General features: G+C 36.3%; 1 protein-coding gene across 11 annotated transcripts in view; it reads left to right on the forward strand.

Annotated features, from left to right (window-relative positions):
* Positions 1-22622, forward strand: part of tai (basic helix-loop-helix family member taiman) — a 443569-nt gene that overhangs the window by 414133 nt on the left and 6814 nt on the right. For 8 of the 11 annotated variants that reach the window (XM_087352653.1, XM_087352650.1, XM_087352649.1 and 5 more), the window contains exons 17-20: positions 96-357; positions 6581-6847; positions 12820-13029; positions 17802-17875. In XM_087352653.1, the coding sequence (XP_087208779.1) occupies positions 96-357; positions 6581-6847; positions 12820-13029; positions 17802-17875 (813 nt within the window). The remainder of the gene's footprint in view (positions 1-95; positions 358-6580; positions 6848-12819; positions 13030-17801; positions 17876-22622) is intronic. The other 3 variants (XM_087352652.1, XM_087352654.1, XM_087352655.1) reach the window with 3 other exon arrangements.

The raw sequence follows: 22622 nt of genomic DNA on the forward strand, positions 1-22622 counted from the left end.
TCCCCCCCTGTTCTTTCTAAATTTTTCACTATGTGAATGTTCTAGTTCATTTGAATTTTTTTATATTGATGTCTGTGATTTTGTTTTGTTTCTAGGGCAACTATGGTGGGGGTGGCGGGCGGCAGTTTGCGACACAGCGTGGGCAGCAAGCTCCACCACAGCAGCAGTTGCCGCCTGTGCGATCGCTACCCAGTCCCGGAACTCCTGGTGGTCCTCGTCAGTCCTCCTATCCACCGGAGTCATTCCCCCCACCTGCCTCGCCCACAGCGGGTAACTACCAGGCTGCAGGCCAGTTTCCTCAACAACTCCGCCTTCAGCGTACTATTAGTGCACCCTCTGCCACTACACAGCTGCCAGGTAACCCATCACTTGTCTTTCACAGCTGTAACACGCAACCTCACTGCGTGTTGTAATTCTAAATGAATGGAATGAGGGAGTTTATATTTTTTTTGAGGTTCTTTTAGGTATTGCCTGCTGTGTTTATGATGGCAGGAAATGTGAGGTGTTAACATGATGGTACAGGCTTTTATAAGTACCCTAGAAACAGAAGCTAAAGGAAAATAAAAAAATGTAGCATTCCTGAGAGTAACTCCTGAGGATGTGATTCTTTGGATATTTGTGACAACAGTTAATTTGTTCCTGCACAGTTTTGTTCAACATTGCCCATTATCTGAAAGGTATTTAGTACTTGGTAGGAGCTGGATATTTTCTGTCTTTTGTTTGATTCACATGGTTCCAAGTTCCTGTCTTTAATTTCGTGCTGAAAATGACTTTATCGACAGAAGATGGGAATAGAGCCAACTTCAAAAAGTGTTTATACTAGATAAGATTATACTGTGCCCATCATATTATACACCCTACTTGAGGTGGTTGGTTGCAGGCTTAGGAAACATAATGTGAAAATGTTAGTCATCTGGGTTGGAATGACATGTGAACTTGTAGGTAGATACCAGTGATTTTGAGGACAATATTTTGTCTGAAGATTGAGACGGTATGTTTCTCTAAAAAGGTGGTATCTACCCACCAGTCTACACATCATTATAGCCCAGAAGACCAGCATCTTCATCATATTACTACCTCAAGTCTCATAATATATTCATCTTACATATTTTGTACCTGTGAGCCTTTATGCTGCCTCATTTGATTGATGAGATGGTGGTGATAACATATCATTATATTACTAAGGGGTTGTATGTTAATAGGTATTAAAATTGCTCCAGAGTTTTTTTTCTGAACATAAATTGCAAGTAACACTGTTTTTCTTCACCTCATTATTGTGCCATGATTTCTAACTTTGTCATTAACTCTCTTGATGAAAGTGTATTACCATTCTTACAGTCCCATGTAGCGTTAAATAGTACCAGGCGTTCTCTGCATTATCTAAATTTTGAAATGTGATATAAACTTGTGGTGTGCTTTTCTTAAATATTTGTAATTCTTTCCCTAGAAATTTCTGTAAACATTGACTGTGTGGTTGATTGTTTCATAGAAAGAAAGAAAGAAGGTTATTTCTTTCTCTATCACTATTATAGAGCAGCTTGAATTGTGAAAAACACTATTCTGTTTCAGAATGAAAATTTTGGAAGTTCATGGCTGTAATAAGTTGCCTTGAAACTAAATACTGTAATTGTGTCATAATTGTGACTTACGCGAGGCAAATGCTTACGTGATTCTCATAACTAGCTTTTGATTTACCTTCAGATAAAGTAGCTGCCCCAATATTAATTACATTTTTAGTAGTCCACTGAGTATGACTGATACATACTGTTTGTTATATGTGATAATTATGTAATATGTAATTATCTTAGAAATTAATACTATGCAGCGTAATGGATCTTTCATGTGCATTGCCTGTTTTTGAGCTATGAACATTTTACACATGACTACTTATGGGAAATTCGATTTCTTTAATTACATCCGTTCAAAATGTGTCTGATGCGTGAAGTTATCAGTCGGCTGTTCCTCGTCTAGATCGATCCATTCTTGTGTTTCATTATTCACGTTTTCACAGCCTGGTATAAGCTTTAATAAAGGAACAAGAATTTTACAAATTTCTTCTGCTGTTTCTTCTGTCAGTTTAACTTCAGTTTCTTCTCCAGAAAACTCTCCATGATCTCACCAACATATTTTGCTTGATTTCCTCCCAAGCTTGGTCTGTCCAATAAACATCACTCACATTTTCTTCTATCCTTAAGGCCTTCATTAAAAGCCAGCAGAACACCACTTTTCAGTTTTTTTCTTTTACCCCCCTCTTGTTTGTTTGTTTCTTTCTTTCTTTCTTTCTTTCTCAAGTCACCAACAGTGGCAGGGTGGATGGCACATTCTTTTGCCATTTTTTTTTTGCATGGTTTTGCTAGTATTTAGGCTTCAGGTTTTTGTTCTATGGAAACAACCATCTTTTTTTCACTTGACATTAATGAAAAAAGAAATCACAACTTTATGAGCAATAGTAACTTATGTCGACAACGTAAAGCACACCTGTACTTGTATAATCGAAGCCAGTAACAAAAGCACCCTAAAGCAACTACGTACATAAAATGTAGAAAGTGCGTGGTGGGGAAATCTGATTTATTCTGTTATAGGCTGAGTTTGATTTGATAAAATGGAGTGTTCCAACGTGGCATGTTGGATAACTGAAGGCTGAATAATTGGAACTCTACTGTAGTTGCAGTGTAAACATTCAAGCAGATGTGTATATTTCATTTCACACTGAACAAGCAACAGGAAAAATGGGACAAAAAGTTTAAAGAATTTGCTGTCTTGGGTAGTAGTCTTTTCCTCCCATTTTTTCTCTCCCCCCTGTTTCTTTAGTATAGTTCAAATTGCATTGTAAATGTTTTAACCAAAATATTTCTTTGGTGCTTGGTTAGAAGGACATATGTAATTTGTAAGTCATTACCAATCACCGAAGGTTTTCATCATTTTCTTCTTGAACAAAATTGTACATATTCAGTTTAGTGGTTAGAGGGTCCTGAAAGTTTGTGGTCTGCAAAATATGTTAAATATACTGACAAAATGTTTAGCTTCCTTGTTTTTTTTAAATATGAGAAGTGAATCTGTTTATGGTCACTAGGCGCATTGCTGGTTGTAGCAGAGCAAACCATTGTTATGTTTAGAAACAGCTGCATTGCTTATTTGGTGTTCAGCGTTGTCTCAGTTCATCAGTGCAGTTTGTTTTGCTTTTGTGCTTTCTGATCCACCAGCACCAATGGGCACTAATCTCAGAACACTTGGCACTTAATTGATGTATGCAGTTAACTGGAATCTAGTTGTCGTGTTTGCTTTCCCCAATTATGAAGCACACTCGGCACTGATTCCTGTTGACCATAAAACTGTGGCTTGCAATTTGTGTTTAGGAATGAAGAAATGTAGGAAGTGGCACTTTCCAGAACAAACTTTTACAGAAATGCTGATAAGATGAAAGAGTAACATGGTTGCTTTATTCGATTACAAATAACAGGTATTTTAATAACATTTCACAAATGTTAGAAGTAATCCGGTTGAAAAATTCTATTTTGGGAACGTTAGTTGACTTACAGTGTATGTTAAAAAATCTTAACTCGTAGATTTCAATGCTTTCATTCAGCATAAATTAAGTTGTAATATTCGTGTATTGAGGCTGACACTGTGTAGTTACCCATTTTTAAATGGAGTGGTATTCCCATATTTAACCCAATACTATGACACTTTTTTCTGAAATTGTTGCATAAAAATACCAGACGCTCTTCATATTCACGGATTTGATTTGGGCAGTACAAAATACTACACTTGCAAATGTACAGAATACAACAGCAGACACTGCTGCAAGCTGTGTCGACCACTGGGTGAAGTAAGAAGCTTACCCTTTAAACTTTCTGTCTTCCTGTAGCAGGAAGTAAGGAGCGTGGGTATATTGTCAGCTGTCAGATCACTGCACTATTTCTTCATTCACAACAGGTTTTCATGGCTGTTTGGATCAATGCAATTATTTTTTCTACATAAGTTTATTAGATGCCTGAATGTTTATGCAACAGGGTGCCAAAGAAGTTATTCAGTGGTACAAAAAACATTCTATGTGACAGTGTTTTTGTTATGTGCATACAGCATTTGTGCTGTACATACAGTGGAGAAATTTTTATTCTTCATAAGGGTGGAGAGCAGAACAATGACAGAGCATTTCATACTAACTCAGTGGCCCGCTTCCCCCCATAAGTAAGACACCAAGATTAATGACCTTTACAGATAGAGCTGCTGGAATGAATGAGCATGACCAATCAACCAGCCTTCTATGAGAAGCTGAAGATTTTAAGATTAGCAGAACAAAGTGGGAATTAAAGAAGTTTGAAGTAAATGAAAGGTGCATCCAGGACAAAATAATGAGTCACGTGCAGGTTTATCTTTAGAAAAATTCCTGTGTTAGAAAAATGGTTTTCTTCGTATCTGAATGAGAGGCAGCAATTTGGTCATGCTGTGTGACGTGAAATGTGCCACTTGGAGGCATCAGAAATCTCAAAAAAAAGATTATAATTCAGAACTTCAAAACAAACTAATTGGGTGCAAAACTTTTTTAAATCAAACTTAGGAAATCAAGCCATTTTGGTCCTGTTATATGGATTTTATAAATTTGCTGCTTTCTACCCGGTCCGGAACAGTAACGCGAAAATGGTTAGCGATGTTTTGGAACGCCGATACTTTCCGGCTTATGGTATACCCGCCTCAGTGGTATCAGACAATGCTAAAGTTTTCTGATCTAGAGTTTTTTGTGACTTGTGTTTTAAGTGGGGGATTAAGCGAATAAACATCGCTGGCTGAGAGAGTCAACCATAACCTTAAGGCTGCATTGAAATTTTTTTATCATAGTTCCCAGAAGTCTTCCCTCTTTGAGTTTAGCATTTAATACTTCTGCCCATGAGAGTACCCAATTTACCCCAGCTAAATTAAATGCGTGAGGTGGAAGTAATAGTTACATTGAAAAATTTAAGTAATTTTTCTGAGTCATAGTATTTGCATTTATAGATTCCATAGTGGGACTGGCCATATTAATATAATTTATCACTTTGTGGTCTTTTAGAACAAGTTTAATAAAAGTAATTTTTTTAAAAAACCATAAATAAATTGGGGAACGTGTTTTATTTGGGAACGTGCGGTATTTAATAAATATGGTAAACGTCACAATATAAAATGTATTTAAGTTCTCTAAATTTTTGCTGTGATTCATTGTTAACATTGATCCTACTTTTGGCTGTTAGCATCATATGGAAGTGGGCAGTGTTGCTAATGTTTCATAGGAATGTACTGTCTCTGTCGTCAGGGGTGAAGAGTGTAACATAATTACATAAAATTATGAATATTTCTATTTATTGATGATAAAGTGAAATGCCTGTCACTGGTTTTTAATATGCAGTATTCTGGCGGTGTGTAAAACTCCAACAGTATTAAAATATGGTAAATAAATTGGCATTGTAAAGAAAAGTTTGTGCTGAACTGTTTCATGCAAACCAATCTTATTTCAAAATTCTCCACCAAAAGTGTGGCATATATACCCATTGTTCTGAAAAGCTGTCTCTTAGTTAATAAATGAACTTGGACGACGTACAAGTTACTGCCTTTAAGCACAGGAAAAGGCAAGTAGAAGCAATACTGGAATAACATCATATGAGGAGAAGTTGTAGAAGTAAGTATCTGAAAAGGGAGATTTCTCTCCCTCTGTAATCATTGCATATGATGTTGGTACTTCAGAGTGTATGTAATTGTTCTGTAGGCAGAAACCAGTGCTATTTATTAATACACAGTGGTTGTGCTCTGTTATAAGATTTTATAGAGAAGGTATGACATTTCTGTATGCAGAAATCTAACCATGCTGATAATGGGTGGTTTATTCAGATGTATCTCTACCATTTTGAGTGATGCTGATTTTGATTGTAAACTATGAGCAATGTTATGAAAGGTTCAGATTGTTTTGGTTTAGACCAGAAACAAATTTTAAGTATAAAACATTGGCAGGGTTAAGGCAGGCTCATATTGTACATTTTATTCAATAACATTTTCACACAGAAACATTAAATACATAACCACCACTTCTGAAGCTTTTGACTTTGAAGACAATTGAGAAGGAAGTAAAGCATGACGCACCTTCTCTATCTCTGTACGTTTGTTGCTGTGCTATTTGAAACTAAAGTGTTTTGAGGTTTGCAGTAAAGTAGTTTCCATTAGAATATACTCTTGTAGTTTGGTGCTGTTGAGAGTGATCTGGTTACTTTAAGTTTTATTTTAATTGATTGATCCAAGTAAGTGAAGGTTACATTGAGTTCTGCTGCACGACCCCTGGCACTGGTTTTGAGTGTTTTACTCCATTCCCCTGTATACTATAAAATCTACCAATAGCAGTGCTACCCACCCTATTTGCCTGCCCCACAAGACATACAGCAATTTTTATTTCAGTTTCATATCTGCCCCACCCCCTTTAGATCTGTGCATGCAGTATGTTGGTTCCCCATGTTCTTTTTATCAAGATTCGTTTCCCCAAGACTTGACAACGGAAAGGAAACATCAACAATCGTGTCGGAGCTGACTGACACGTGTCACCCCATCCCTGTTACAGGTGGAGTAAACTCCCCGCGGCCTTATGGACTGAAACAGGACCCCCAACACCTCCTGTCTCCTGGTCACCCCATGTCACCGCACCCCTTCCACCCCCCTGAACCACACCCCCTCCAATCTCATCATCATACTCAGCACCATACTATGATGTACCATGCACCTCCACCCGACTCCCAGTTTTGTTTCAATCAGGCCGATATACATATATACGGGGCGAACGACCGTGGCCGTCCCCAAGCCCACACACCAACCAATCACCAGCCAGGTGGTAAGTCAGGTGACCTCCTCCTCATGTGACCTTTCGCTCCGCCAGCTCTGGCTTTCCCTCTTTGTCTGGCCTCATCTTGGTTGCATCTCGCATGTCGCTCACTCATGCGTTCGCTCATCAGCTAGCACTGCCCACTTCCCTTCCTGGGCACCTTGTCACCATACGTGATTAACAAGCTACGTGCGCCTGTCTGTTGTGTTTGTGTGAAAACACACCCTTTGAACCATCCTGTGTTTGTTGTGTGTTTATCATTATGTATTTTTATGTTCTGTTTGTGCTTTTTGTGTTTTGTCTGTTGGACAAATGCTTCCTTGCCTCAAAATTCTTCATCCTTCTGTTATATAGGCTTTTTTGCACCACACTGGTGGCATAGCAGAACACAGGGCTAGATGAATGTTGTCTGCCACAGTTAAAACTGGCAGGAGCTCATGAATAATATGAAAATCCAACATAGTTTTTTACAGATGCACATGCACACTGACTCACTCAATGCATTTCAGATAGTAGTTAGTGAAAGATAATGTCTGTCGAGTCAAAATATATTTCCATCTCCCATTGTCCAGTAACTTACGTGAGACATTGTATTAATATAGTAATTCCAGCAGAAGTACTATAGATTGTTGACATTTCTAACAAGATATTTTGTGATGTTAAATTATGTACAGTATTTTTACTTATATATCTGTCAGGTTTGAATTTGATATTTTATTGCGAACTGTGATACTTAGGTCACTGCTGTGTGATCTTTATTGTCCCACTGCCCTGATCTTGGGAAGCAGTTTTCTGTTGTCACCTGGAAAACTGATAAGACAGTTTTATTTGGAATGAACTGGTTTTGCTCTTAGTATTACTGGGTTTCTGGAAATGAATGTGTGTTTACTTGTCCTTATTATTTTTCTGGGTTTAATAATCAAATCGTTGTGGAAAGGGATGTGGATACTTTTCAGTGGCATTTGTTGTGCAAATGCCTAGACTGCTTATATGTTAAAGTGAATGAGGATTTTTGATCACAGTGGATGATACAGGCTACTTGAAAAATGGAGCATTGGCATACTGTGCTTTGTGTAGCATATTAATTATGTGCTGTATTAATAAACCAACATGAAAAGCCTTTTAGATATTTAATATTTTGTGAATATTTTGTTGCTAAATTCTAATTGACTTTACTGTCAGGTTATGGAGTAAATGTATGAACCAAAATTGACAGGTTGATATTAATCTGTGAGTTGATTTCATTGGCAGAATCTGTGCTCTCATTTATTATAGATCCATGGCACTTGCATTCTTTTTCTTCATTTTTAACCTTTCTTGTAAAGACTGAATTATGTGTATACCATCTTGCAGTGAGAACTATTGGCTGAAGCTGTTTAAATATTTACAGTAAGTGATTTTCTCTTGAACTTTGAACCATTGGATAGTTCTTAACACATGTTATGTGATGTATCCAGTGGTGGCACACTTCTTACAAAAAACTGTTGTGTATTTAAAGTCTGCACTCTATTCATCTTGGTTTTGGCATTATGTAATGTAATCTCGTAATAGTATCGTAAATCAGAAGGCCACAGGCTACATTTTCATGGCTAAAAACCTCAACTCTCATACTAAAACCCTTATGGCAGTCATCGAATATTATCCTGGTATACTGATCTAGAAATGCTAAACCAGCAAACCTGATGCCACATTTTTAGACCCCTGTTTTCAGCATCATTAGAACATAACATCACCATTCAGTATTGGGATCAGTATTGTGTACAATGATATATTTTCAAAGGAGGTAGGTTCATTTATTTAGCAGATATTTTGGGAAACATGCACTTTATTGTCCCCGCCTTGATTTTGAAATAGAACAGTTCAAAACTTTGGGGCCCAGTGCATGGTATTTAAGACAGTGATAGTATGTAAATGTGGCTGCAGACTTTGTATAAAGTATGTAATGCCACTACAACTTAAGAAATAAAGTCCTAACTGTTGCCGTGGGAAGTGATTACATAATCATCTTGTCAGGAGTTTGTCCTTTTCATGTAGATTGAATATAAAGGTCAGTGACATATTAGGTAAGATTTATTAACACTTTAGTTCATGTTTTTCTTCCTCTTCTGTCAGCATGTGCACATGAAAGAGAACATAAGCCAGTAAGATGCACATAATACACATACACACAGTTGCACTGACTTGGCTTTCTTTGGCTTTCACAGCAGCAACACAGACGTACATCATGAATCAGGCTGAATGTGCTTATTGGTAACACTGATATTTGTGCTTTGTGAATGGATCGCAAAATGGTTGGTACGTGGGATGGATTGTCAGTTCAGCAGTATGTTGTGTATATAATCAGTATGATAATAGTTTAGACTGTGGACATAAAACCAATAGTCTTAACCATGTGGGAAATAAATGTTTTCTGTGGGTAAATGTTGATGTATCTGTTTCATATTCTAGTAGGTATGTTCATGAAGGCAGTCTCTGTTTTGTGTGTGTATGTGTTATAGAAGCTTACTCAAAAAGTTTTGGTGATATAATGGACAATGTTGGAAACATTTTAAAAACTGTAAACGTGATTATTCATACTTTGTACTTATAATTTAACATTGTTGATGTTTTGTAATGCTTTAAAGGAATACATATTCCTTTCAAGGGTTTGTATGTTTGTTTTTTTTATTTGGTTTGTTTCTTTGTATGTTGTTGTTTTGAAAAGAGGAAACATTCCAACTTTGTTCAAGTCTAAGCATTGTCTAACATTGTGTCTACCTTTGTTAGATGTATAGTTAGACCCTGCAATAGGCTGTTGAGAACATATTGAGTAAGCTTGATCCCAAAGCTGTCCAGTTTTCTTTCTTTCCATCAGTGGTTCAGATATGCACACAGAATTAAACTTTTTTAAGTTACAGTGGAAGTACTGAGTATGATGGCAAAACCGTGAATGACTACTCATTGTGAAACCGTGGAAATTGTACATTTTTATGTATAAATATCTGCGGTCCATTTGCTCATATAAGACACACAGTATGTTGTGTAAGAGGTACATAAAATATATGGGTAATTTTCATAATTGTTTTTAAAGTATCTTTATGTACATATTAAATATTTTTATGCGATGGTTCTAATGATTTATTAATGTATTTTCAAAAGTTTCTAACTCCGTGGTGCAGATTCTTTGTAGAAAATTTGTTAGTTACTCTGTAAAGATGGTCCCCTCATTTAAGGAACACATTACCACATTCTCAGTAGCCCAGCATTGATTTGTATCTTTGACTGGATGAATCAAGTTTGTATCTTCATACTTTCTTTTTTCAGATCCATTTTAATGCACTGGAGCTGAAGCTCGTGTAAATAATATTTAAAAGTTCAATCCTTACTGCAAGGAAAACTCGATGTCTCTCATTACAAAGACCAGTTGGTTAAATTCTGTTTAAATAAATGATGGTTGTTTATTCTGCGAATTGTACAAAACCCCGCTAATACAGCCAAAATGCAGGTGATATATATAGTTACCACTGGGCGTTATATGTGAAATATGGGGGGGGGGGACAAAATAAAAAAACATATGTAATAGTATTGGGGGACATAATCACAGCCGCGGTATCTTCTACTCCGTGGTATATTGAGGTTCTGTGTGTGTGTATATATATATATATATATATATATATATATATATATATATGCCCTGTACATTTCATCTACAATTATGGAGTCATAATATTTATACAGTGAAATCTTTTGGGTTCTTGGTTTGCTGCATTTTTTGATCCCAACTGTAGCTCCATGTATTATAATATATTGTTTACCTCAGTTTAGTGTCTATCATTTGAAGTTGTTACTCTAATTTAAGGAATTCACCCCCTTGTTTATCACTAAAGACACTTCCTCCCCTACCACAGCCTGATGAGGTGTTCTTTTTGTGAGTTTACCTTGGAGTTTAAAGGTTATATTTTTTCAAGAAATAGTATACTTACTATGCATGCATGCTTTTTCCTGTTACATTTGTACTTTGCTTTATTTGTTCTAACATAAAGTTGCATAATGCAAATTTTACATTTTTCATGTGTTTTTATAACTATTATGTTCTGTTTTATTTTGATATAACACTCATGAAAAAATTTTGATTCAATGTACGAAATGTTTGTTTACCAGTTAAACATTAAATGGGTTTTTTGCTGTACTAGTGTTTCTGTTAGAAAGTGGTTCAAATATAATTCAGCTGTAAGTAGACTGCCTGTGGCAGTCCAGTAGAGAAATGTGCAAATTGTGTGAGTAAGATATTGTCATTTGTGCCATATCATGCTTGGTGCTTCAGTGAAGTTTATTCAGTATTTAAGTTGACTGTGTTACGGAAAAATATGTGAAGCTTTGGGATCGGAGATGTGATATGTGTCCTGTGTGAACAGTGCTGGGTGTAAGGTTATCTTAATCGTAATGATTGTTTTAATTTTCAAATTTAATATAAGTGAAATTTTTATTCTAAATTTTGAAAATTACTGTATGAATGTGACCATACATTTAAGCTAAAGTCTGTTAATGAACAGCAGGAAGGTCATTTCTTTATATTGCCCATAATATGCACTTAATACAGTTCTTTGGAAATGTTCGTATTTTAGTTGAGGTAATGCTAAATTTTTGGAGATTAAAATTACTGTTCATTAAATAGTACAACATTTCAGTGAAAACTTGTGTATTGTATTAATTTGAAATGCTTAAAGTGTTGCCAACTTGTGAATTTCTTTAACTGTCAGCATTGAAGACAGTTTGAGGTGTTAAATGATTATAATAATCATTAGTGTTGTCATAGCTAAAGAGTGAGTTGCAAAAATAAAGAAATGAACTCTTCCTACAAACAAGATAGGTGAAATTTTATGTGTGATGATAATTGATAGATTCTAGAAATATGCGGTAGCTTCAAAGCCTGCTGGAACAGGAGCCATATTTCCATCTGGTTACAATAAGAAGCCCTTAGATGCTCTTGATTTCAAAATAATGTTCTTGCTTGACAGTTTTTTCATGCTCAAACACTGGTGGAATGTTCCAAGCCATTGTTATGCAGGGGCACTTTCTTTGGCCACTCACATGCTGGAAACTTTCAGAACTCTGTTTCTGTTTGGTGAAATCGGCTTTGCTACTTATGATGTTTCAGAGGGGGTTCATTCTGCTGTGTTGGTAGGCTAACTGTTGATCCTGGTTCAGCATGTTTCTGCATCAGCATTTTTGTTGGATGTTTTGGCAGATGTGATCTTCAGATTCTCTCCACTGCCAGCTGAAATTCTTTCTTGCCTCTGATGATCAAACTCACAGACTCCTGCACTTGATTCACATTGTCCTCATTATCTTGATATTGCTAATGATGCTTTGTTATTTAGTAATTTACTTTTTCCACTATTTCTTTATATCATCAGCCTCTTACCCTCTAAGTAACTTGATGCTGTGTTCTGTGATTCTCTAAGAAATTAGGTAGGCAGTAACCATCATAACATTTTAAAATCAGTGCAAACATTATACAAATGATTAGCCTCAACATAGTTATGGGGCATGGCCTCCAAATGCTTCAAGATACCCCTGGTTGTCTTTTCAGTGATGCACAACTGTCCTTGAACCTGCAGTGCTATTCAAATCCTGTGAACTGGGTCATTATTTGTTCACCATGCACTATCTGAAGTATTTGCAGCATTTCCATTTTTGATGTATCCAGTCACTTCGCAACATTTTATATCAGCTTGCTGCTCAAGATGGTCGATTCCCCCACTTTGAAACTTTCTGCACACTGTGCTCCCATCTGTACCTTTCACACACACTATCTGTAACAGAAACTAAACATTTCTGCTGTGTGTAGAGGGCATTATACAGTATCGGATTACTTGTTACATTGTTTTTCACGTCTGTCCCAGAAGTTTTTGAACCTATCGCATATGTCCACATTATGATTTAGTGCTGGTGCTTTGTGTATCGTTGTGGTTCCTTAGAATAGATGTGCTGTCTTTCAGGTGGTAACAATGGTATATCATCGGAGTATGTGCGGCAGGAGTTGCGAGCTGTCGTCGGTGCCCGGACGCAGCAGCAGTCAGGTGGTGGCGGAGGAAGTCAGGGTCAGGGAGCGCGGCAACAGCAGCAGCAGCAATTGCAGCTGGGGCAACAAGTGTCTCCAACTGATCTGGACTCCCTTGGCAGCCTGGCATTTGAGATTCCTACCTCTGGTAAGTGACAGCGTGTGGCTTTTCAGGGACAGGTAGGGAAGGTGAGGTGGTGCATTCTGTTAGCATCCAGCTGATAGCTGAGTTCAGTTAGATGTTTGACTCTGAAGTAAGAGTGTCATTGTTTGAAACCAGTAAATTTTGTATAATTTGTTAGCCCACTAATTGTCATATATTTCAGGTTGTGGTATTTTAGATTTTACCTTGTAATGTATATAGTGTTGATTAGCATCCTGTTCATGCAAAGGTTAGATTTGTCATGTACAACATGTGTTTAGGTGTTGTATGTAGTCATTTATATGTCTAATTTGTGAAGGCTCACGTGTGTCAGTGATCTGGAACCTTTGTAATATATCTGTTTATTGGCTCTTCAGTGTAGATTATTTTCTACTTTTCGTTGTAAATTTTGAGGGTAGGTAATTTGCCATTGCCAAACTAAAGGCATATGAGGCCAAAAAATTGTTTTAGAACAGAAAGAAATGCTTTTGGAAAAGTACTCACAAATTAGGTTACTTGATTTTTTAAAGAAATTTATAAAAATAAGACAGTTCAGTCCTGAACTTTAGGTTGAAGAACTAGTTTTTGCTAAAGTACAAGCAATATGAGATATAAAGCAATAATTTATCAGTTGTAATTATTGGACTTACTACCCCTCTATCTTGGCACTTGTGAATTTATCATTGCGGTTGTAGAAGCAGAATGGTGTTTGTAGGTGCCACAGTAAATCTGTGTAAATCATAGCATCTATTCATTCCTTTATTTTCATCGTAATAGGAATGCAAGACAATGTGAAAAACTTCACACTTAGCAAAGAGCCTCAGGCACACACAAATATGAGATCAGTAGATCAGAGCCCAGAGGATGTTTAGGTTTATTCAATACTGGTAATGCTTTAACTTACTTTTATTTTGAAGTGGTTATACTTTTACATTGGGTTCATCTGTGTTATGCAGGTTTGTTTAATTACATTTCTTAAATTTGTTTTTTGTAATTGTGGCAGTTTTATCATGTTAATTTAAACACTGGCCAGTATACTGAACATTTATGTTTTGTTGGGAAATTATTGAAGTAAGGTGTCTATCTTCATCACAATTAGGAAACCAGTGCACTGCTGAATAAATGTTGAACTCACTACATGGCATGCTTGATTTGTGCTAAGGGATGTCTTACTTAATATTTCTCTATGTATGTGAGGCCATCTTGTGTTTGTTAACTTGCTACCATTGGCTCGGAAAAGGGGAGTCTCTTATCTGAATGTGTCATTTGTTTCTGTGTAAAAGCGTTTGATACTGAGCCTACACTGTGTGTGTACCTGTCATCAGAAACATGACACTAGTTGCTATTTAATGTAAAAGCTGTGTTGACTGTAAATAGCCGATGATACATTGATCTTGTATATAAACTTCAAGGAGATTTTTTGCAGCATTTGACCCCCTACCTCATGATGTGTCCAGAGTTTTAGCTTTGATATGCAATTGTTAGAGATGAAGTTTGTAATTTGGGCTTGATAAATGATGCAGTAGCTTGCAGACATGACAAGTAAGAAACATCACCTTAAATTCCCTGGTCGTAAAAAAGATCAGACAGAGCAAAAAATTTAATGCTCAACCAGTAACATGCCTCTTCTTGATTTGTTACATCGTTGTCAATGCTAGTACAATTCGAGGCTGTTGTAGCGAGTGATTGGTGAGAACCTTTTATTGGGGCATGTATACAGTAATGTTGGTTATTTATTCATTCATTGTGTATTTAAGAAACTCAAAATATGTAGCGTCAAATAATAGAATGATTAGTGAATAATGAATTGGAAAAAGATGTGGAAGGTGGGGATAATTGCTTAGTTTAAGGTTAAGCATTTGACTGAAAGGACTAACAGTAACCCCAGTTAGGACTGCCAGTGTCCAGAATGAGATTTGAACCCAGAACCTCTGACTGTGAAGGAGGAATGATAAGTAATTCATTACTGAATTCATATAGTGGTATCATGAAACACAAAAGCTTTTGGTACTCACACTTCCCCCATCAGAATGTTGGGACCAAAAATATGCTTGTAGGTACAGAATTTTGTGCAGACCCTCCTTGGACTATGCAAGACTCAACTATAAATCTGACTTCATGCAAAGGCCTCTGTAAAAAGATTTTTATGTTGTCTTTGACTTCTTTAAGTGAAACTATTTATTGTATGCAGCTACTACTATTGTGAATTAAGGTATGTTGCGTGCATAAAGTAAATAAAGCAGTCCCTTTACACACCATGTAGGTCACCTGGGGGGGGGGGGGGGAGTTATAGCTTCTACTCATTCTTGACCTTGGCACTAGATGAGGGTGAGTGGTCAGTATCAGGTTCTGGCTGCACCTTACTCCCAGTACCCATTGGATAGGAGGCTGGGTGGGCCCCAGAGTCATTCTGGATTCAGAGGCTAGAGGAAAAATCCTCTGCCCCCGTTGGGGATCGAACCCCAATCGTCCAGCCCATAGCTAGTTACTATATTGACTGAGCTATCCCGGCTCATGTATTAGGTACATATTGATGTTATTTATACTACCTGTAGAATTGAGCCCTGTATCAGTCAAGAACTGTCTGTTGTCATTTGCAAATTTAATCAAGAGTGGAACATGTTCATGTTTTGTAGGAACTGCGTGTGTTTTGTGTTAAATACCAGTTTTAATAGTAAAACCATAAGGACTTCGATTATTTTATTAATCCAGAAGTCGGTGTAAATGGTCTTCTGTACATTCTGATGTGTGTGTTGATTGCAGAAGTAGTTCTGTTTTATATTTGGGAAGACTTTCTTACTTAGGTATAGATTTTGTCACTTTAAATTTTCAGATATAACATCAAAAGTTTTGCATTATTGCAGTGTTCATAATTGTTGAATTACAAACTTTTTTCATGCGTAGTTTGTAGGTATGTATATAATCAATCTCTAAACAAAATTTTACATACGTAGCTTCAGTGTCAAGCTTTTTTTTTTTAAAAAAACCTTAACCTAAGTTGCAGGATTTGAGGTCAAGTGGCACTTCCATCACTTCTACTTTACAAGTTTGCTCATCTGTCTCGTTGTTACATGAGCTTGTTGAAAATTAAAAAAGTATACCATCCAGTGTTGCTCATATCAAGTTTTGTGAAAAATTGTTGCCTGGATTGGACACAGACAATATTATGATCACAACACATTAACACCCTAACAAACACCCCCCCAAGGAAAGTAAGCTAAAGATGTGGTGTGTGAAATACACTAATGACATGAAATATGGATGTATGGTTCATGATGTCAGTTATGCCAGAAAACCATTTAAATAGTTTCAAATTCTGTTCTTACCCCAGAAGAAACATGTCTGAAGAGTTAAATTTTTAATTTGGTCTTGTGAAAGGATAGCATATGTGTCCAGTGCAAAACACATGCCAACATGTACGACTTGTGCATTTTTATGTCGGCTGTGTGATAGGTATAAATATATTGGTGTAGGACAGCTGTACATGACATTTGACACCTGTACAGATTGTTGTGTTTGGTGTTGGGGACAAGGTACAACATGTACACTAACCAGAGTAGCACTGTGCACTGTGCAGTAGTGTTTCTGAATGAATGTGTGCCTTTGTTTTTGGCGCAAGGCTGGTCTTTTACGTAAAAATCTGAGCTGCTCTGTTCAGTTTCATGACTTTGATTTACAACCCATATTTCATGACAAGATGGCTGTCTTCTGATTTGTAGCACCTCTCTTGGAAGTTTGTGGAAGTTTCAGAGGTCCTTGCTGCCTTCAGCATCAGGGTGATGATGGAGGCAACAAGGACCTCTGAAACACTGGTAAACTTCTGTTAGGTTACACAGAGCTACAATCCAAAAGACAGCCATCTTGATATTTGTAGTCATAAGAAGCCCAAATCCCATGTGTTTTATGATTACCGTGCACTGTTATGTTCCATTACTAAATAGAAGTGGAAACTGATATTATTTTGATATCTTTATTGCATTGGGATTCTGACCAACATTAAATAGATGATGTGTCCGATGTAATACATATCCCAAAATTCTGATTTATATCTAAACTGTGTCATAACAGTAAGAAGTACAGCCATCAGACAGTTAAGTTATGCCCTGTTCATCTAAACATTTAAAGAAGTTTTTATTTTGATTCACTACTTTATATTTCAAACTTTAAAAACACCACCGTGTCTACTTTAAAAAGTGTTGAAAATTAAGATATAGAAAACAATTTTTCTAATCGTTTTGTATGGGTTGGGAACACAGTCTCCTACTTTGAAGGAAGAATGTAAGTTAAAGGTGTTTGTCATCGCAGTGCTCAACGAAATATTGTGGTTATCTAATTACAACCAAGTGGTATTTAAATGTATTGCCCTTATCTACTTATTCCCAAAATTGTTTTAATTTTTCCAACAAATATTGTTAGAGACTTCAGATGTGGTTGTTCTGATTCACAAAATTAAATGTATTCTAGTGATGCTAAGCTACTGCATCTCTGAGCTACTACAGACTCTTGATCATATTTCAAATGTTCTTATGTGTGGAATATTCTGGTATTAAGTGTAGATAAAGCATAAGAGAGAAACTTGTTTGTGTAGCTTCAGAGGGTTAAGTGTAGAACCAGAGGCCTTTCATCAGATGAGAGGTAACTTAGGGCAAAAATGTGCATGTGGCGTGAATTGAAGTGTTTCTCTGGAACAGTACTGTATTTCCCTTTGTGTTGTACAATGGTGGGGCACTGATGATGGATGATCGATCATCTCTTGTGTTGTTGGCCTGTCTGTACAGGTGCCAGTGATAGCAAGCAACTTTGGGGTAACATCGGGTCAGGGTCACCACAACCCGGGCTCTCCTCCTCAAGGGTAAGGTTTTTATTCATCATCACATGAACACGTGCAGCCCTTTTCCTTTGTTGCTACAAACCTCCTGGGTGCATGCTGTGGTGTGTGTGTGTGCATGCACAGTTCATTACAATTTTCTTCTTTCCCTTTAACTGGCATTACTTCATTTTCATGTTTAATGTGTTATGTGGTGGTCATGTGGAAAGTTAATTATGGTATTTATAATGTTTGGCAGCATCGAAGCATCTTTAATGCTACGTGTACTTGTTAACCAGCTTACTACCAGGGCTGTCCAAGAACTACCTGGTTGTATGTTGAAAGAAAGAAATATTTTGCATGGTAGGTCTGTCACCTAACATACACACGAATGAATTCGTGTGCTATAGAAAACCAGCTTCTAGACGTTTATTGAAATGGATCATAGTAAGTCTGACCACTGGCTCAGGCACTTCACTGACAGGGAAAGGGTTAGCTGATCTGCGTAAGAAATGCTGATGTCACAGAAGATTTTATTATGTTAATTTTTCAGTCGGTCTCTGGAACACATCTGGTACAAACTATAAAAAGGCACAATGATAACATATTACTTATTTTTATCTTAAGTGTTCAGCACTTATAGTTTGGGCCATCTTTGTTATCATTATGCACGGTCTTGATTGCTGAATTTCACGTTATGGGGTAGCCCAGTTTATAACATGTTTCTGTTATCTAATTTCTTTTGTATCAGTCTGTGAAAATCATTTGTGCGAGGGTTTTTTAAGGCATTAAACACATTCATTTGACTGGGTTTTGTACAAAACTTATGTGGGATCATATATCTTGGCATGGTAAGCTCTAGAAAGGCATACACTTGTTACTTGCAGGAATTTTTAGGGAGAACCATGTAAGTGGTTTTCTACATGGTCAGTTCTGAAGTGAAGGAATTTTTTGTGTCCATTACATAATCAAAATACATGTTTTTATTAATCAGATACAAAATGTTGAATGTTTTTGAAACTGTTTAAAAAGTTAGGAAAATTCTCATAATTCACATAATCAATATTAAAATTGTTGATGGCTGCAACTCAGTACAGTTCAGTTGCATTAATTGATAAAACCCATGACTATACAAGAGCATGCTATGATCAGGCCATGTAAACATTTGTAGTGCAAAGAGGTTTTTTTCACAAGTACAGTGAGTTTTCATTGTCAAACACTACTTGGTGTCTTGTCAGAATGAGTTAGGGTAAATTTCCCTATTCTTTTGTGCCAATCAAATCGACAATATCTCATCTGGTGACCTGTTTCTGTGACGCAGGAACTTGCCCACCAGGTTGCATGAAACATGAGAAAGAGTGAATGCATGCATTGCTGGATATGGTGAACATTTCTAACACTTTGTTTTTTGTTTTGTGAATTGAATGTTATTTATTTTTTGGCAAGTAGAACATGGGTCGAGAATGGGTTGCATGACTTCTTGACCATTCTGTACAAGGTATGCCAGGTTTGCGCTGGTCCTCCACCCTTACGGGTAACATCAAGAAAATACTAGTTACAAGAATATGCTTTCTTGGAAACACTTTGTAAGAAGTGATTTTAAAGTGGTTGTTATGTTGGCAGATGTGTTGTCAATTGTGGTCTTTTGGGTTGTGACACTGTGTAGTCTTGTAGGTGGTTACCAACACTTCAGGAAAATGTGCAGAATATGTCATAATCTTCATTCTGAAAACCTTAAATCACAGTTGGCAAATCCATTGTTAAAATTGCTTGCTTTCTCTGGAATGTCTTTTGTACCAGTGTCTGCCATTTAAATACATTTTTTTAAAATTATGAAATAAGCTGTTTAAAGGCATTTCACCATGTTTTTTTTTATTTGCTAATCAAACTATTCTGGAGATATATATGTGCTTTGAAAACTTTAATTGGTTTTGAAATGACCATGTGAGAGGACCTTGCAAGAAAAATTCTGTACTTCAATACTTTGTTAAAGAATTATAGATTATTCATGCTGATAGATCATAGTTTATGGAATATAAAAATACAGCACATAAAAATTACATCAATGGTAATTAATATGGACACTATCCTGAACTTTAATTGTGCTTCCATGAATTAAACATCATCTGAAGAGAGAGCCTCATATGCAGTTGTAAGGATAATAAATTGCAGTAGTAAATATGTATGTGAATTAGGGTACCAAAATATAACGGTTCAAGCCAGTTTAACAGTACCAGGCAGATTTTCCTGAAAACTACTACTTTTGCATTAAAACTTCTGGATTGCAGTGGGTGCTTTCTGTCCAGATGATAGAACAACCTGTTGTTATTTATGTATGTTTGTTGTAATGGCCTCCTTGCAAATCCATTCAACCTAATTGAAAACTTTGAAACACTTTTTTCAGAACATTACATTTACCCAAATATAAATGACATTAAAATTTATTATCACAAATTATAAGGCACATGAGCCTGAGGAAATAATATATACCTAATGGTTGCATTCAGAATGAATAATACAATGTGGCAATGTAGGACTGTATTTAATATGTGGGTGGGGTGGGGGTTGGTAGTTTATAAATGTGTTTATGATTACCTATGATATTAAGTTCTGCATGCCTTAAACTGTTCATTAGTTGTCATGGAAACATAACTTCAAAATTTCGTAATCACAGCGGAACATGTCTTCTAGTGATAAGATGGAATTTTAAATGGATGTCACATGAACACACACAACTGATTAGTAATAAAAATATAAGTTAGATTAAACATGAAATATGTTAGTAAAGAAACATCCAAATAAATCACTGACAAGTAATTAAAATAAATTGTAATTTCTTTCCGTTAATACTTCAATCAAGTTGTGACTAAGTTGTAATTGAAATAATTGATTGGTGGATGTAAGCATTAGTTTTAATTTGTTTTACAGTTTCCTTGTATTACATACTAACAGTGCCCACAGTGTTTTTGTGGGGAAATTCAACAATGCTTACATTTCTTAAATCTCTTTTTGCTGAGAAAGTCTGATTATTTGATATATTATTTTCAGAGACAATCAGGATATTATGCGTACCTTATGTATTAATATAAACAGCCATTTGAAGTGTATTGTACAGTGACAGACCAAGAAACGTAATTAAATATTCACGCAGTAGTTCATTGTACGAAATTAATTATAGAATCTGTGGAGACACAAGAATATGTTTGAATAGTAATTTATATTTATTTTTTAAGGATATGTTTAACATAAACATATTAAAATGAATTATTCTTGTGAATGCAAGTGTTCAGATGGGTAGTTGGATGGCATATTAGTGGTATTCTGGGAACACAGTTTTTAATTGTTCATATTCTGTTAAATTGTGGTTTCTATTATGTTTTTTTTAAATGTTTAATCTTATCTTTAGTCCCATTACATAATTTTAGGGGATAACCTCCTCCCCCAAGAAAGAATTTTGGTATTAGTACTGTTGTTTTATCGTCTTCAGTTGATTTGTCTTCAAAAAATTATCTACTGCAGTTATTTATCAATATGCAGAAAGACTATCTTCATCAGAACTTGAGAGCATAGTACGTTTTTCATGGTAGTGGTATTTCTTCTTGTAATCTCCTTTCAAAAACAATGGATGCTGGTCTTATCTGTCTACTTTTACCGTCATTAGCTACAGAAAACGTCTTCACCAGGGCTCGAACTAGTGGCATATTTTTCAGGTTTGTGACTTTTATTCCTGTAATTTCCTTGTCAAAACAATAATGTTGGTCTTACCTATATTATTCTGCTGTTGTTGGTTTCCAAGGTTAGACATTCTTACCGAGACTTCAGCCCAGGACCATTTTCAGATTTGTTTTTTAAGTTCCTGCACTCTCCTCTTTGAAGCAAACAACTTCGCCCTGGCACTGTACTTCTATCATGTTTAGTTTCCAAGCTACAGAAACCATCCCACCAGAACTTGAACCCAGGACACTTATTTGAAGCTTGGACCACTGAAAAATCTCTTTCTAGCTTCAGGGTCAAGTTGGGGGCAAATCGGTGTTCCATTTTAAAGTTTTCGTGATCATACATACCTACAGTTCCAAATTTTTACAAAGGACAATAAACTCAACATACTATCTTCTTCTATGGCTCTCTGGTCCATATTCGGTCCATGGCCTCCTCAATTCTCCTCTTCCATTTGTTCCTCTGTTAGGTCCGTCTGTCCGAGATTTTGATTGAGGTTTCGAAACATCTTCCTTTTTATGGTGCAAGGTTGTTTGCCTTGCGACCAACCTGGCTAGGGAGGCCCTACCAGTAGCTGTGCTACCGCCAGCATAGCTCTTGGGGTCACTGAGGTACTCAAGCCCCACCACCACGACAAGGTGCAGGTGCCATTAAGTGGGGACATACTACTATACCTTTGCGCAATTCAGATGCATTATGGGTACATTATAGTAACCTTCAGTGTTTACCAAATATTTTAGTTAAATCGTATCCTTGTGGCCTTGCATATTTGTTTCAGTTTGTAAAAGCATTGCGTTTGTTCTGTTTGTTTTAATTTTGCATTCTGTGTTCTAAACAGTTACGTATTTTGTTTGTTTGGTTATATTAGGCATGAGTATTACTGCTAATAATTTTATGTTGGTATCTCACTTTATCATGCACTGTTTCCCCATTGTTGTGCTTTATACATGTCTGTATTATGGTAATGTAATGTACACAAATGCATTACAATGTTCTGTTTAACTCTGACGTCCCTTAATATTATACATAAATTAGTTAACGACACAAGTTACATTTAAATTGCTCTTCATGGGAA

This window comes from Zootermopsis nevadensis, unplaced genomic scaffold (genome assembly GCF_977971745.1).
Source record: "Zootermopsis nevadensis isolate Lab colony 2312 unplaced genomic scaffold, Znev_1.0 Znev_ptg000021l, whole genome shotgun sequence".
Taxonomy (NCBI): Eukaryota; Metazoa; Arthropoda; class Insecta; order Blattodea; family Termopsidae; genus Zootermopsis; species Zootermopsis nevadensis.